At 41.5% G+C, this 15,795-nt stretch overlaps 1 protein-coding gene across 1 annotated transcript in view; it reads right to left on the bottom strand.

Annotated features, from left to right (window-relative positions):
• The window catches only part of LOC124740672, a 118,117-nt gene that overhangs the window by 85,219 nt on the left and 17,103 nt on the right, over nt 1-15,795 (bottom strand). Inside the window, exon 3 of the mRNA XM_047248632.1 lies at nt 14,314-14,414. Within this exon, the coding sequence (XP_047104588.1) occupies nt 14,314-14,414 (101 nt within the window). The remainder of the gene's footprint in view (nt 1-14,313; nt 14,415-15,795) is intronic.

Raw genomic sequence — 15,795 nt, 5'->3', positions numbered from 1 at the left:
CAGCTGCATATGACAGATGTGTCCACAGTTTTTCAGGTACAACAAGTAATCTTTAATGTAATAATTTTTGTATAGTTAATGCGTAGTGTCTTCTAGCCAAAGAGAAACATTATAATTCATATATATTCACTCACTTAAAACACATTTTTCTGGGTATGCCTTCATACTTCCCACATCACTTCTGTATTATTTCCCTCTAATTTGTTTATAATATAGAACCTTAAGTCACTATCAACATCAATCAGAAAGAAAGATTGCTCCTAGGACTGAAGGAATAACAAACCCTACACAGCAGATTAAATATATCTGGGAAAAAAGATAATCATCTCCTAAATTTCAGGGATAGTATTCATTTACAGTGTACATAGTTTCTTATTACCAACAGGCAGTGTAAAGCTTCTGTCTGGAAGCAAGTATTATCTTTTTTCTGTGAATGTACTGAAATGTCAAATTATTTTCTGTGTGCTGTATGAATATAACTGTGACTTGTATGTGTTCTTGGAAAAATTGCATTTGTGCTGAGAGAGAGAGAGAGAGGGGTGCGTGGGGAGGGAGGGAGGGAGGGAGGGAGGGAGGGAGGGAGGGAGGGAGGGAGGGAGGGAGGGAGGGAGGGAGGGAGGGAGGGAGGGAGGGGGAGGGAGAGAGAGAGAGAGAGAGAGAGAGAGAGCCCCATCATGCTCAGTTATTCACATGTGCAGAGTTCAGACAACAGATATGGAGTGAGTACATGTATGAGTAGAATTATGTGAGATGGGTTACTAGCAGCTTGATCCCCCTTTCAGCAAACATGTCATAACTAGTCAAACATAGAGTGTTGCAGATCTCTACTGTCAAGTTCTTTTTAAATGTGACTCAATTTTGTAATCACTGCAATAACATCACGTGCTCTCTCAACCCATTAAGTTTCATTTTGTTTTTTCCTCCCCATGGGTGCTTCATTTTTTTGTCAGGCAGTGTAGTTTTTAACAATAGTCCTGAAAGTACAATCCTGTCTCCAATGCATTCCAGCATAAATAAACCTCCAGGTCCAATTGGGGACAATTAGGATGAAGGAAGTCAACCAGAAGTGCCAGAATTAACATGCGTTTGAAGTCTTACATCTACTGACAGCTAGGAAGATAATAAGTCAAACTGTGTCTATTTTTATCAAGTTACCTTCCATTAGGAACTTGGCTGCACTCAACAACTGTGATATGACTGAAATGATAGAGCACAGCAATCAGTTGTCCTTTTCTTGCAGGTTTTATTTGGAAAATCTAGATTTCGGCTAGTGCCTAGCCATTATCAATGTATCATTTCATAGTATCAATGCATGTACTAGTATGTCAGCCCTCTGTTTTTCGGGCTTCTATCATAGTTTGTTCAAAACAACAAGGTAGTGCCTCTACTCTGATCTTCACTTGACAGTCCCTACTGTAGTGATACATATGGAACTATAGTATATTTCTAGATTTGTCAGTTGTAGCCACATCAGAACAACAAAGTGACTGACAGGTAGTTTTTTACAAAAGAGCTACCATAGTGACAACCAACCAAAGAATGAGCAGGTAACAGTGAACCACTAACATCTCCCCTTTCTGTGTCTAAATGTCAGTCACTTCATTATTCTGATCCACACATAACAGTAGCTCCTGAAACTTTGTATGTAGGCTTTTCCATGATACTTCAAGTTTTCAGCGTTTACATGATGCTGTTTCGCAAGTCAAACAAACCTGTGACTGTTTCTGCTGCCCTTGAGCAAAATTCTGGGATCAGTCACACAAGTGTTTTTACACAGTCTCCTTTTTGGACTGCCTCTATTTACCAGTATCCTACAAATGAACTTAAGTCTGCTCCATGTTTCATCTAGACTGAGACTATGTAATAATTTCATTTCACATCCTCGAATCGTTACACCCAGATACCTGTATGAGTTGACTGATTCCAAATGTGACACGCTGATTTTATAATCAAAGGAAACTACATTTTTGTGTGTTGCGAAGCATACAATTTTATATTTTTAAACATTTAGAACAAGCTGTATCATTTTGATCTTATCAAAATCTGAGTGAACGTATGTGACATTTTTCATTATAGATAACTGTGTCATCTGCAAAATGTCTTAAATTGTAGTGAATATTGTCTGCCAGGTCATTAATATACAACAAGAAAAGCCAAAGCCTGAACACACTTTCCTTGGGTACATTTGAAGTTATTTCTACATTCAATGATTCTCTGTTCGTGATAACAAACAACATACTCCCTATCAGAAAATCCTTGATCCAGTCACAAATTTTGTTTGATGCCCCGTATCACATACTTTAATTGATAAGCCTTTGTGTGGCACTATCTTAAATGCTTTTTGGAAGCCAAGAAATACTATACACATCTAATTGCCTTGGCTCATGTCTTTTGGGTTATCATAACAAACATGTCAGTCGGGCCTTATACAACTTATGTTTGCAGAATTCATGTTGGTTGGCATGCAGGAGGTAATTCTGATTGGGACACCTCATTACATTTGAGCTCAATATATTTTCTAAGTTTCTATAACAAATAGATGACAATGATACTTGACTATAGTTGTTTGAAGCACTTCCATTACCCTTGTCATAGACTGATGTGGTCTGTGATTTAATCCACCCAACGGCAAAATTGTTTTATTTCAGAGAACTACAATATACTGTGGTAAAGAGAGGTGCTAACTCAACTCCATACTCTGTATAAAATCTGACAGGGATTCCATTGTGCACAGAGGCCTTCTTCAGTCTTAGCAATTTAAGATATTTCTCAATGACAGTGACAATATCTATATCATACATTTTTGCGGAGGTGGAAAATTGAACTAGGGCAGAACTCTGGGATGTTCTCTTGTAAACCAATGTTTGAAAGTGAGTTCAGCATTTCTGTTTTTGTGTTGCTACACTGATTCTCGGTTCCAGTGTCATCTACATCCATACTCTGCAAATCACTCTGAAGTCTTTGAAAGTTATTAGGGCTTGTTCCCATTATGCTCACATATAGGGCATGAGAAGAGTGATTGCTTAAATGAATCTGTGCATACTGTAACTAGTCTAATCTTGTCTTTGTGATCGCTTTGAGAACAGTATGTAGGAGGGTTGTAGATATTCCTAGAGCCATCACTAACTGTTGATTCTAGAAACTTTCCAAATAGGCTTTCGTGGGATGGTTTGGGTTTATCTTCAAGCATCTGCCAGTTCATTTCTTTCAGCATCTTTGTGACTCTCCCATAAATCAAACAAATCTGTGACAATATGTGCTCCTCTTCTTTATATCAGATCCATATCCCCTGGTAATCCCATTACCCATACTTGAGAAATATTCTATGATGGGTCACACGAGTGTTTTAATATGCAATCTCGCCGAGTGTAATGTTTCGTGTGTAATCGCCTGACTGATTTTATTTCCTTAGTACTCTATCAATCAACTGCAGTTTGCCACTTGCTTTACCCACAACTATAACTATGTAATTGTCCCATCATATCCCTATGACTTGTTAACCCAGATATTTGTATGAATCGGTACCGTAGTCATAGGATACTATGTTTTTTCTCATTTTGTAACATTTGAACTGAGCTGCCAATCTTCGCACCGATCTTATCAAGACCTGACTGATTATTTGTATAGCTTTTCTCAGATTGTAATTCATTACAAATAACTGCATCATCTGAAAAAAATCTGAGGTTACTATTAATATTATCTACATGGTCATTAACACGCAACATGAACAAGCAAGGGTCCCAACACACTTTCCTGACCCACTCCTGAAGTTAGTTCCACATTTGTCAATCACTCTCCATCCAAGATAACATGCTGTGTCATCACCACAAAGAAAACTCCAATTCCAGTCATAGATATCACTTGATACCCTATATGATTTTACTTTTGATAGTAAGTGTAAGTGTGATATGGAGTCAAATGCCTTTCAGAATTCAAGAAATGCTGCATCTACCTGACTGTCTCAATCCATGGGTTCCAGAATGTCATGTGAGAAAAGCAAAAGTTGAGTTTTATGTGATCAATATATTGAGAATCATGGTGATTGGCATGAGAATCAAACTGGTTGGCAAGGAGGAAGTCATTCTGTTCATGACACCTAATTACATTTGAGCTCAGACTGTGTTATCAGAGTCTAGAACAAATCAGTGTCAAGGTTACTGAGTGAAAGTTTTGTAGATCACTTCTGCTGCCTTTCTTGCAACTGGATGGGACCAGTGCTTTCTTTCAGCCACCAGGTGCAGATTTGTTCGAGGATCTTTGATATATTATGATTAAAGGATAGGCCAATTTAGTCACAAATTCAGTGCATAATCTGATAGTGATTCCATCAGGCCTTGGACCTTTGTCAATATCAACAACTGCTTCTGTTTCTCAATGTCAATGACACTAATATTTATTTCATTTATCTCTGCAGTGGTATGAGAATTAAACTTAGGCGTTACTACTAGGTTTTCCTTTATGAGAGAACATTTGAAAATGAAGTGTTTCTGCTTTTGCTTTGCTACCCCCAGTTTCAGTTCTTGTCTCATCTTTGAGTCTCTGGACACTAACATATGACTGCAATTGTTTGGGTTTTGTGAGAAGTGTCTCAATAATATTCTGGAAGGATAGTTGCAGAAGGCTTCATGCACTACCCCTTTAACAGCCAATCAAGTTTCATTTAATATTTTTCTATCTACAGCCCTGTGCTTTTTTACACCTTTTGTGCCATAGTCACTGTTTCTTTACAATGTTCTTTAAAGTGAATGTAAGCCTTTGTATCCCTGTGGTTATCCTAGGATAGCAGCTGCACGGTCTTACAGCCAAGGTGGACTGACTGCCATACCAGCATACTTCGCTTACAAATAAATACATCGGTCAGTATACACACACTGACACGACAACATGTTTACAACCTAGCCTACAGAAGGCTCCACAGAAACTCATGGCACCAGCATTGTCACACGAGGCATGAGCATCACCACTGGTGGCATTACAATCAACAGATTATTTTTCGTATGCTGATCACATGCCTGCCGAGGACAGAAGAGGAATCTTCTGTCAGGCATGTACTCGAGATTCACCCAGCAACTAGCAAATCAAGTCTGCTCATGGAGTCAGTTGTGGATCATCATTACTCCAGGATGTACACAGTCAGCCAAGCTATCGCTCTCCTTGCTAGCCAGTGCCTTGTAGGATTTCATCTCCACTCCACCCAACAGGCAGTCAAGCCATCACCGCATGTAGCCACTGCTCACCATTGACCACAGCCTCACTGGCCTCTGTATTCATAAATAGTAACTCCCTAGTTGGAATTGGACTTCGTGAGAGCATTCCAATGAGTAGTGATTAGCTTTCCAACTGACTTTTTACAGTGGTTACTAACTACTCTGTTGGGACTTGAACAAACAAGTGGACTCTTATTATGCCACTCAGCAACTAAAAGATATTAGATTTAAAACTGTATGATTAACTTAATAAAAGTATTATTGTGTTACTACCTCGGAATCTAAGTTATGTGTGTTGTTCCCCCAATGGCTACAATGTGTACCACATAAGGTCTCTCTCAACATGAACTGCTCCATATCTATTCAGTCCTTGGTGTACTAGTCTTCTAAACTTGAGTCACAATTCCTATAGATGCTCCTGTCCAGAGCAAACAGTTTCAAGTTCCTCGGAGAAATATGATATTACTATACCATCTGCTGAGCAAGATGTATGAGACAGGCAAAATTCCATCAGACTTCAAGAAGAATATAATAATTCCAATCCCAAAGAAAGCTGGTGTTGACAGATGTGAAAATTACCGAACTATCAGTTTAATAAGTCACAGCTGCAAAATACTAATGCGAATTCTTTACAGACGAATGGAAAAACTGGTAGAAGCCGACCTCGGGGAAGATCAGTTTGGATTCTGTAGAAATGTTGGAACACGTGAGGCAATACTGACCCTACGACTTATCTTAGAAGAAAGATTAAGGAAAGGCAAACCTACGTTTTTAGCAATTGTAGACTTAGATAAAGCTTTTGACAATGTTGACTGGAATACTCTTTCAAATTTTGAAGGTGGCAGGGGTAAAATACAGGGAGCAAAAGGCTATTTACAATTTGTACAGAAAGCAGATGGCAGTTATAAGAGTCAAGGGACATGAAATGGAAGCAGTGGTTGGGAAGGGAGTGAGACAGGGTTGTAGCCTCTCCCCAATGTTATTCAATCTGTATATTGAGCAAACAGTAAAGGAAACAAAAGAAAAATTCAGAGTAGGTATTAAAATCCATGGAGAAGAAATAAAAACTTTGAGGTTCTCCGATGACATTGTAATTCTGTCAGAGACGGCAAAGGACTTGGAAGAGCAGTTGAACGGAATGGACAGTGTCTTGAAAGGAGGGTATAAGATGAACATCAACAAAAGCAAAACGAGGATAATGGAATGTAGTCGAATTAAGTCGGGTGATGCTGAGGGAATTAGATTAGGAAATGACACACTTAAAGTAGTAAAGGAGTTTTGCTATTTGGGGAGCAAAATAACTGATGATGGTCAAAGTAGAGAGGATATAAAATGTAGACTGGCAACGGCAAGGAAAGCTTTTCTGAAGAAGAGAAATTTGTTAACATCGAGTATTGATTTAAGTGTCAGGAAGTCGTTTCTGAAAGTATTTGTATGAAATGTAGCCATGTATGGAAGTGAAACATGGACGATAAATAGTTTGGACAAGAAGAGAATAGAAGCTTTTGAAATGTGGTGCTACAGAAGAATGCTGAAGATTAGATGGGTAGATCATATAACTAATGAGTGGGGAGAAGAGGAGTTTGTGGCACAACTTGACTAGAAGAAGGGATCGGTTGGTAGGAAATGTTCTGAGGCATCAAGGGATTACCAATTTAGTAATGGAGGACAGCGTGGAGGGTAAAAATCGTAGAGGGAGACCAAGAGATGAATACACTAAGCAGATTCAGAAGGATGTAGGCTGCAGTAGGTACTGGGAGATGAAGATGCTTGCACAGGATAGAGTAGCATGGAGAGCTGCATCAAACCAGTCTCACGACTGAAGACGACAACAACAACAATCTCCTTACCCAGTTAACTGAACATGCATGTCCTTCTATTTGTTTTAGTTGCATTTTGCACTTAGGTGATCCTTGTCACTACAACTGTCTCAAGGTCAGTGATACCAGTATCAATGTGGACGTCCTCAAAAGATCAGCCATGTTTGTTGCCGTTAGATGTATTTCTGCTGTGAGGTGGCTTTGAAACTACCTGTTTTAAATAGTTTTAAGAGGAAGCATTTATTACAGTTTTGCAGGATAGCTTGTCATACCATCGCTTACAAAACTTCCATTATCCCAGTCAATTGTTGGCTGAGTAAAGACTCCTAGAATGATGACAGTACAGCTGGTATACATATGTATTAGCTAACAGAGGCTTTCTCCAAATTTTCTGGTAATATTTGATGGTGAATGTGGTGATCAATAGAAGATCCCAGTGCATGCCCCCTACCACTTGATACTAAGTTTCATCCAAACATACTTATATGCAGTGTAAATTTCTATCTCCACAGATTTGCCTACTACAATGAATATGTCACCTCCGTCTCCCAATCCTATTCTTTTGATATATGTAAACTAAGATTTACTCCTAAAATATCACAGCTGACAACTTCAGGTTTTAGGCATCATTCAGTACTTAATACTACATGAGCTCCACCGATTTGTAGGAGTGCTTCAATCTGTAACATTTTATTGGAAATGCTTCAGCAATTGATAACTAGGTTTTTCATAATCTCATTTGTCAGGGCACTTCACAGGGTTTTATACTAATACTTTAGGATCTTGTACAGCTATCATTATCTGACAGGATGAAGCATCACAATCTAATAATTTGTTGTGTACACCACACATACAATTACCTGATTAGTAGCCTATGATGCCACAGTGCAAATCTAAGTGATTTCTGGTACCCCTAAAGTTCTCAGCCCTATGGTGCAAGTCTAACAAGTCATAGCCTAACTAGTCACAGAGCCTTCAAAGCCCCTGGTTCAAGCTTTTCACATGAGTCTAAAACAGTAGGCCAGCTCTAGAGACAATGCTCCAGACTGTGAGCTTCACTGAAATTTTGTGTTTGTTTTGTTTTGTTTTAGGGCACAAAAGCAACCAAGGTTATGTGCCCATGTCAGAACCTTTGAACACTATGACCAAAAAGGAGTTGAAAGTGACTACACTTTAAGCCCAATTGACAGAATGAAAGACAGCTTTAAACAAGGACTTTCTCTTGGAGAAGGCCCAAAAAATGTGCTATACTGGCAACAGAGGTCCCGAACTAAAGGTTAAATGTCCTTTGCCATATTGCTACGATGGATGAAAAATAAAATACAGTTGGCAGTTCATGCATCGTTCGCTAAAATGGCCATTAATTCAGACAGTGAACATACATTAGAATGTAAGTGGTGCAAAAAAGGCCAGTCAGTCAGGAAATGGTGACAATGAGCATAAAGTGGTGGAGGATCACCATTTAATAAATGGCAATGCATAAAATGACAGTACCCAATATGATGACTAAAATGACAGTGCCCAATATGCAACATAGCTAAAACAATTTCTCACAGCGAGAGGGCCAAGAGGGGGTCAGCCAAGTAGCTGGGAGAGATTTAATTTCCAGGAGCTTGTTCCCATGAAGGGATGACCAGTGGTGATGCCAAAGTGGCACCTCCTGCTAACAAATGGCAACATGGACATATCAGAAGGCATGGAAGAACTAGTGGGCCAAGGTAAGAGGATTGCAGCCTTGGCAGCAGCGTCAGCAGCCTCATTTCCTTTCAGACCGACATAACCAGGCATCCACATAAACATCAAAATGGCTCCCTGAAGAGTGAGCAAGTGGAAGCTTCCTTGGACCCATTGCATTAAGGGATGGACTGTGTACAGCACAAAGAGGCTCTGAAGGGCAATGGGAAAATCAGAGTAGATGACACAATTGAAAAGCCTGTGTCACCAGATGTACTGTATGGTCTTAAACAGGGCGAAAAGCTCTGCTGTAAATACTGAGCAGTCTTCCAGAAGAAAATACCAAAAATGGTCATTGCCAATGACGAAGGCACAACCATCAAATCTGGAGTAGTGTCCTTAGGAAGCGAATGAAGGCCAGGGTGAACATTGACCAAAGCACAAAGCCAAGATGGTGAAGGGTTGGCACCCACTGGGAAAGTGGCAGGTAGCGTGAAGTTACGTTGCTGGAGCAGTAGCCAAAAGCGAACACCAGGAGGTAACAGAGAAGACGGGCATGTCCCATACTGACAATCAGAGGAGTCACTGAAGAAGGAAGCACAGGATGGGTGGCCAGGCATGGCAGACAAATGGTACGCATATGCACTGAGGAGAACATCATGTCGGTATGACAGTAGTACTTCGGCAGCTTCTGCATAGAGACTCTCAACCGGGCTAGTGTAAAAGGCACTGGTGGCCAAGTGTCCAAACAGATGCCACAATGGTGGATTGTATATAGATGGTGTAAGATGGACAGATGTGCAGATGCATAAACAAAACACCCATAGTCTAGCTTTGAACGGACAAGGGATCGGTACAAATGGAGTAGAGTGGTCTGATCTGCTTCCCAGGAAGTACTGCTGAAAACACATAGGATACTGAGAGACTGGGTACACTGGGTGGCCAGGTAAGACATGTGGGAGGACCAAGAAAATTTCCTATCAAGCATGAGTTTCGTATATTCAGTTAACAGAAGAGCAACCGGCCCAAGATATAAAAACAGTGAAAAAACCCACTGTGCTGCCAAAAATTCATACAAACAGTTTTCTCAGTGGAAAAGCAAAAGCGATTGTTGATGCTCCACGAGTAAAGATGATCGAGACATCGCTGAAAATGCCACTCAAGAAGCAAGTCCTTGGAGAACTGCAATAGATCACAAAATTATTCACAAAAAGGGAACCGGAGATACCTGGCAGGAGACATGATAATAGGGTTAATGGCAACAGCAAACAGGACAACGCTCAGGAAGGAGCCCTGAGGCACCCTGTTTTCCTAGATTAAGGTGTCCGACAAGGCAGAACCAATGCACACTTTGAAAACTCTATCTTTCAAAAATTCCTGAAGGAAATGGGGCAGGCGGCCTCAGAAGCCCCAAATGTAATATGTACAAAGGATACCAATCCTCCAGCAGTTGTCATAAACTTTCTCCAAATCAAAACACATGACCACAGTCTGGCATTTCTGCTGAAAACCATTCATGACATGGGTTGACAAAGTGACAAGGTGGTCAACTGCAGAACGGAGTGCTCAAAACCCCATTGTGCATTGGTTAGCAGATTGTGAGATTCGCCAGGGATGAATCATACATTCCATCACCTTGCAATCACAGCTTGTGAGAGAAATGGGTGGTAGCGAGAAGGAAGGTATTTGTCCTTACCAGGCTTATGTATAGGTATGATAGTGGCTCCCCACCAACGTCTGGGAAATGTGCCACTTGCCCATATGTGATTGTACATATGAGGGAGAAAGTGCTTGCCCACAAAGGAATGGTGCTGCAACATCTGAACGTGAACATCGTCTGGCCCTGGGGTGGAAGATCAGGAGGATGTGAGAGGATGATCTAGCTCCCACACAGTAAAGGCAGCATTGTAGCATTCACAATTCTGAGAGGAGAAGGGTATCACCTGAGCCGCCTCCACTCGTCTCTGATGGAGGAAGGCTGGATGATAGTCAGTGGAGCTCGTAATCTCCGCAAAATAGGGGCCCATAGTGTTGGAGATAGCAATAGGGTCTATAATGACATCATCTGCTGTGGTCAGGCCAGATATTGGGGAATGGACCTTGATCCCAGAGAGCCATCGGAAATTGGCCCACATGATGGAAGTGGGAGTGGAACTGTCAAAAGAACTAGTAAACAAAATCCAGTTAGCTTTTTCGCTATTCCAACAAATGCACTGATTCTGTGCATGCAGCTGTTTATAATGTATGCAGTTTGCCATTGTAGGATGACAGTTAACAATGTCAAGAGCACATCTCTGTATGTGAATTGCATCACAACACATTTCAGTCCACCAAGGAACCGGGGTACAGCGTGGTAAACATGAAGTGCGAGGAATGGAACATTCTGTGGTGGTAAAGATAAAGTTTGCAAGGTATTCACCTAGTCATCACAACTGGGGAAATGTTGTTCATCAAAGGTCGCCAGGGAGGAGTAAAGCCTCTAGTTGTCCTTAGAAAGCTGCCAATTGGATTTACACACAGGAGGGGTAGGAGTCAGCAGACGGATAGCACATAGGAAATGGTCGCTCACGTACGTGTCAGAGAGAACGGACCACTTGAGACAACAGGCAAGCTGGGCAGTGCAGAATGAGAGGTCCAAATGGGAACAAGTGTGTGTGTGTGTGTGTGTGTGTGTGTGTGTGTGGAGTCTGAAAGGAACATGGGTGCTCCAGTGTTAAGGCAGATGAGGCTGAGTCGATTGAGAAGGTCAGCCAAGAGACTCCCACAGGTGCTGTGAGGCCCCGAAAGGGTGGTGCGAATTAAAGTCACCGTCTGTGAGACCCCAAAAGGGTGGTGCGAATTAAAGTCACCGAGCAGCAAAATGGGGTGAGGGTGTTGCCTAATGAGCTGGAGAATTTCTGCCTGGGTGACAATGAGTGACAGAGGGACATAAACAGTACAAAGAAAAAAAAGGTGAAGTGAGGAAGGAATGTGTGAACTGCAACAATGTATTGCTGGTGTTCACTGGTTTGACTATGAACATCATGCCGAATGAGCAGCATGACTGCCCGGTGAGATGGAATGCCATCCTGAGGAGGAAGGTCAAAGAGAAGAAAGAAATGTGAGAGGTCAAACTGGTTGAGAGGATGTGATTTTGTTTCCCGGAGGCAGAAAACAAGAGGACACTGCATTTCCAAGAGCAGCCATAATTCCCCCTTGTTGGATCTAATACTGCGAATGTTCCATCAGATGAGAGTCATGATGGGGAAAGGGGAGGAGGGTATTCCTTCTGTCCTTTCTGGTCTTCCGGTTGTGTAGCAGGTGATTTTCTGCCAGAGGCGAAAATTTGGCGGCCTGTTGCACAGCTAGATGAGAAAGAGATGGGGATACTACCATGACACTGGTCGATTTTACAACTGCGGTGCTGATTTCTGCATGGCCAGGTTCTTTGTGGAGTGAGATGTAGCAAGAATGGTACTATAAGTGTCAGGCGGTAAACAAATGGTTTCTGACTAGCCAACGACTCATCTAGATACATGGGGCATTCTCGGAATGAGGCTGCATGGTCATCACTGCAATTGATAAAACAGGGAGAAGGAGGTGGGCAATCATACTTGGAAGCATCCCTACCACAAATAACACATTTGGCTGGGTTTCGACAGGACATTTGAGTGTGGTTGTAATGTTGACACTGATAGCCAGGTAGGGTTTGGTATGTACGGTCAGACCATGATGACTCCATAGCCTGCTTTCTTTGATGGAAGCACTAGTCCATCAAACTTGAAAAAGAAAGTGCATGTAGGCACTAACAATGAAGCGTCAATCTTTTCCATCATCCGATGGACTGCAGTGATGGTCTGATCACAGAGGTAAGTTTGGATTTCTGCCCCAGTCAGGCCATTGAGCAGCCTAGAGTAAATAGCGCCACATGCAAAATTCAATCTTCAACGGGCCTCGACACTAACAGGAGGCAATTTGGGAATGTAACAGCTCAAGCAATCATCCCTCCCTGGGCCTGGCCTGTACCAATAAGTGCGAACCCTACCTCTTTGCCTGGTGCTGGGAATTACGCATCACCCAGTTACCTGTTATGCACCAGAGACGTTGGCCAAACTTCAGGAGTGCACAGGGAGGAAGAAGAAACAAAGAGGAATCTCAAATGCCAAAGGGGAGGAAAGCTAGAAGAAGGAGAATGAAGAAAAAAAGATAGGAAAAGAAAACAGTGGAAGGACTGTTCAGATTTCAGGCTACTGAAAATTCAGAACACATTCCCTAAAACATCCCAGACATGTTCCCCAAGGAAAGGGAAAAGAACAGCAGCAGGATACACAAGCAGCATGGAAGGGAAAAGGTCTGGGGCCCTGTGGCAGCCATGCACGAACTCATCAAAGAGTGGTGAGCCCCCTGGGAAGGGGAAGGGGAAGGGGAAGGGGAAGGGGAAGGGGAAGGGGAAGGGGAAGGAGGGGGGGGGGCGGCTGAAATTTTGTGAGCAACACTGGTCTGCTAAACCTTCTCTACCAGTTGTCAGAATGATCCAAGTATGTCCTCAGAGGCCCAGACAAAAGGCATAATTTTTTCCAACATGCAACATGATCTGCAGCTGCTTGCTACTATGTTACCTCTATGGCTGCTGGAATAGCCTCTTCAAATGCAATTCTTGTAACCCTTATCCCTTGCCACCATTGTACTAGCCTTATATTGGAACTGTTGACACATAAAAGACCCCTCACCTGTTTTTTGTTGCTTCCCCCAACAAGAGATACAGCTGACTTCCCATAAGATGAAGTGTGTCTCAGTGACTGAGTTTCAATTTCAGTGGAAGACAACACCTGAGACTCACTCCTAAAGGGGTACGAGCTTAGTGCCTTAAGTTGTCCAAGCTAAACTGCCACTCCTGGGTTTTGTCAACTTTAAACTAAGCTTGCTGATGTCCTCTTTTGTGTGTTACACTACAAGTATTTTAGGCTCCCTTTAAGAAACTGTTGTTACTAACGTCCATGAAAGTCTAAATACAAGGCAAAAACCTGGGATAACACTTACTGAATTCTGAAGCTACTTAGTACTTCTTGTCTCAAACTATGAACTTTTGTTTTGTCAACATTATGCTTACTTCCAAATTACTTCAGGGATGTCCTACTAATAACACACCATTTATAGTCAATTATAGGTGTGGTGACAGGTTGTGTATTTCCTTTAGAGGAGACAGTACACACCAAGGAGTATAACACTTGAGATATCTGTGGTATCTCTGAGGCTACATTGTAGCTAGTGTGATGTGTGTGTTTTTTTTTTTTTTTTTTTTTTTTGAAACAGTAAACAAATAACTTTCAACTAAGCTTGCTGATGTCCTCTTTTGTGTGTTACACTACAAATATTTTAAGCTCCCTTTAAGAAACTGATGTTACTATCGTCCATGAAAGTCTAAATACAAGGTAAAAACCTGGGATAACACTTACTGAATCCTGAAGCTACTTAGAACGTCTTGTCTCAAACTATGAACTTTTGTTTTGTCAAAATTATGCTTACTTCCAAATTATTTCAGGGATGCCCCTTCACACTAAATTATTTAAATACACATGAAACATTAAAGTGACGTTTACTGTACTACACAGTTAGTGAGCCATGGAGCAAACCTTAAATTCCTCATCTACTGCAACCTCTCCTTCCTTGCCACACAACTTCTTGCAACTAGCTTTGTCATTTTCATTCTCTTCCTCATTGTAAAGTAGAAAACCTGCAACAGAAATATTACATATATAACTGAAGAGTTGGTTTTATTTATTTTTCATATTTTATAAACATTAACACAACAATACAGTGTGAAATGTGAACCACAGTAATGAACATTGTGTGTCTGTTAGAGATGGGCAAACTCGTTCATCCTTGGGAACTAGTTCACTGGTGATCGCTCTTTTTTGGGAACCATTCATTTTTACTCGTTCACTGTTCATTTGTATCTGTTATATGGTTCTTATGAAAAATTAGTAGCATAGGTGACTGAAGATGGAAGGCCCCAAGAGGGGGACTTGCCTCCCCCCTGGAGTACAGAGTTTTGAAACAGAATTCTCACACACTTGTAATTTTCGTGATTCTGCAAAACCTCTCATTTAGCCAACTGTAGCGTTATGTGGCTGATCGCAGTGAAATAACGTGGCACACGGAAAACCAGCCTCGAGTACAGACTGCTCGCCAGTTACGCACGATTTGTTGACCGCTACGAGCAGAATAGATAAACATGTCATAACTAGGCAGTGAAGAAATAACAAAAAAGCTAATGCAAACAACAACTTCGAAACAATAGATGATTGGTGGGCGACAATGAACAGTCTAGTACTCAGGGCCGATTTTTCATGTGCCACCCTGTACCACTGAAATAATATTGTAGAAGTTATCGCATTCTCTTTACAAAATGTGACACCAGATGCTCGACTACAGAGTGCGGGCTTCATTCGGTTGTAAGTTGGTCTGCCTTCCATAACAATGAACATGCCCTTTTACCTTGGATAAAAAAAAAGACAGAAAATGGCCACTCATGTGTGCCGTGCCAACTTCCTTTGCATGTGTAACAGCAAAAAAATCTTGCCTTTTTACAAGTATTTCTTCTGCTATAGTGAAGTAAGCTGATATGCCGTTTTGTTACCTGAAAAAATGTATGCATTACATACCACATAATTTTTAGGTAATTTATGTAATTATAAAATACATTTTAATTACCGGTCATAGACGCTGAATAGAATACAAAAAGAACCAGAAGTTCAGAGTTCAAAAAAGGTTTTAAATTGATCTAGAAAGGGTGCATGCAGTGAACGAAATGAACAACAGCTCGATACAGAACTAACTATGAGCAGCCGACAGTGTAAGAACGACGAGTGGCCACGTGAAGAAGGACAAGTCCGGCTGAGTGAGACCGAGACCGAGATGGGAACGAGACCGAGGCTGGAACGAGACTGGCTGGCGTGCCGTTGTGGGAACGAGACTGACCGTTTCCCATTCCCGGGAACTATAAGTAGAAAGCTGCAACCGAGACCGAGACAGACGGGAATGGTACCGAGGCTGGAATGGAGACTGGCTGACGTGCTGTTGTGGGAACGGCACCGACCATTTCCTGTTTCTTG

This window comes from Schistocerca piceifrons, chromosome 1, assembly GCF_021461385.2.
Source record: "Schistocerca piceifrons isolate TAMUIC-IGC-003096 chromosome 1, iqSchPice1.1, whole genome shotgun sequence".
Classification (NCBI taxonomy): Eukaryota; Metazoa; Arthropoda; class Insecta; order Orthoptera; family Acrididae; genus Schistocerca; species Schistocerca piceifrons.
This window is presented reverse-complemented; position numbering and strand designations above follow the sequence as displayed.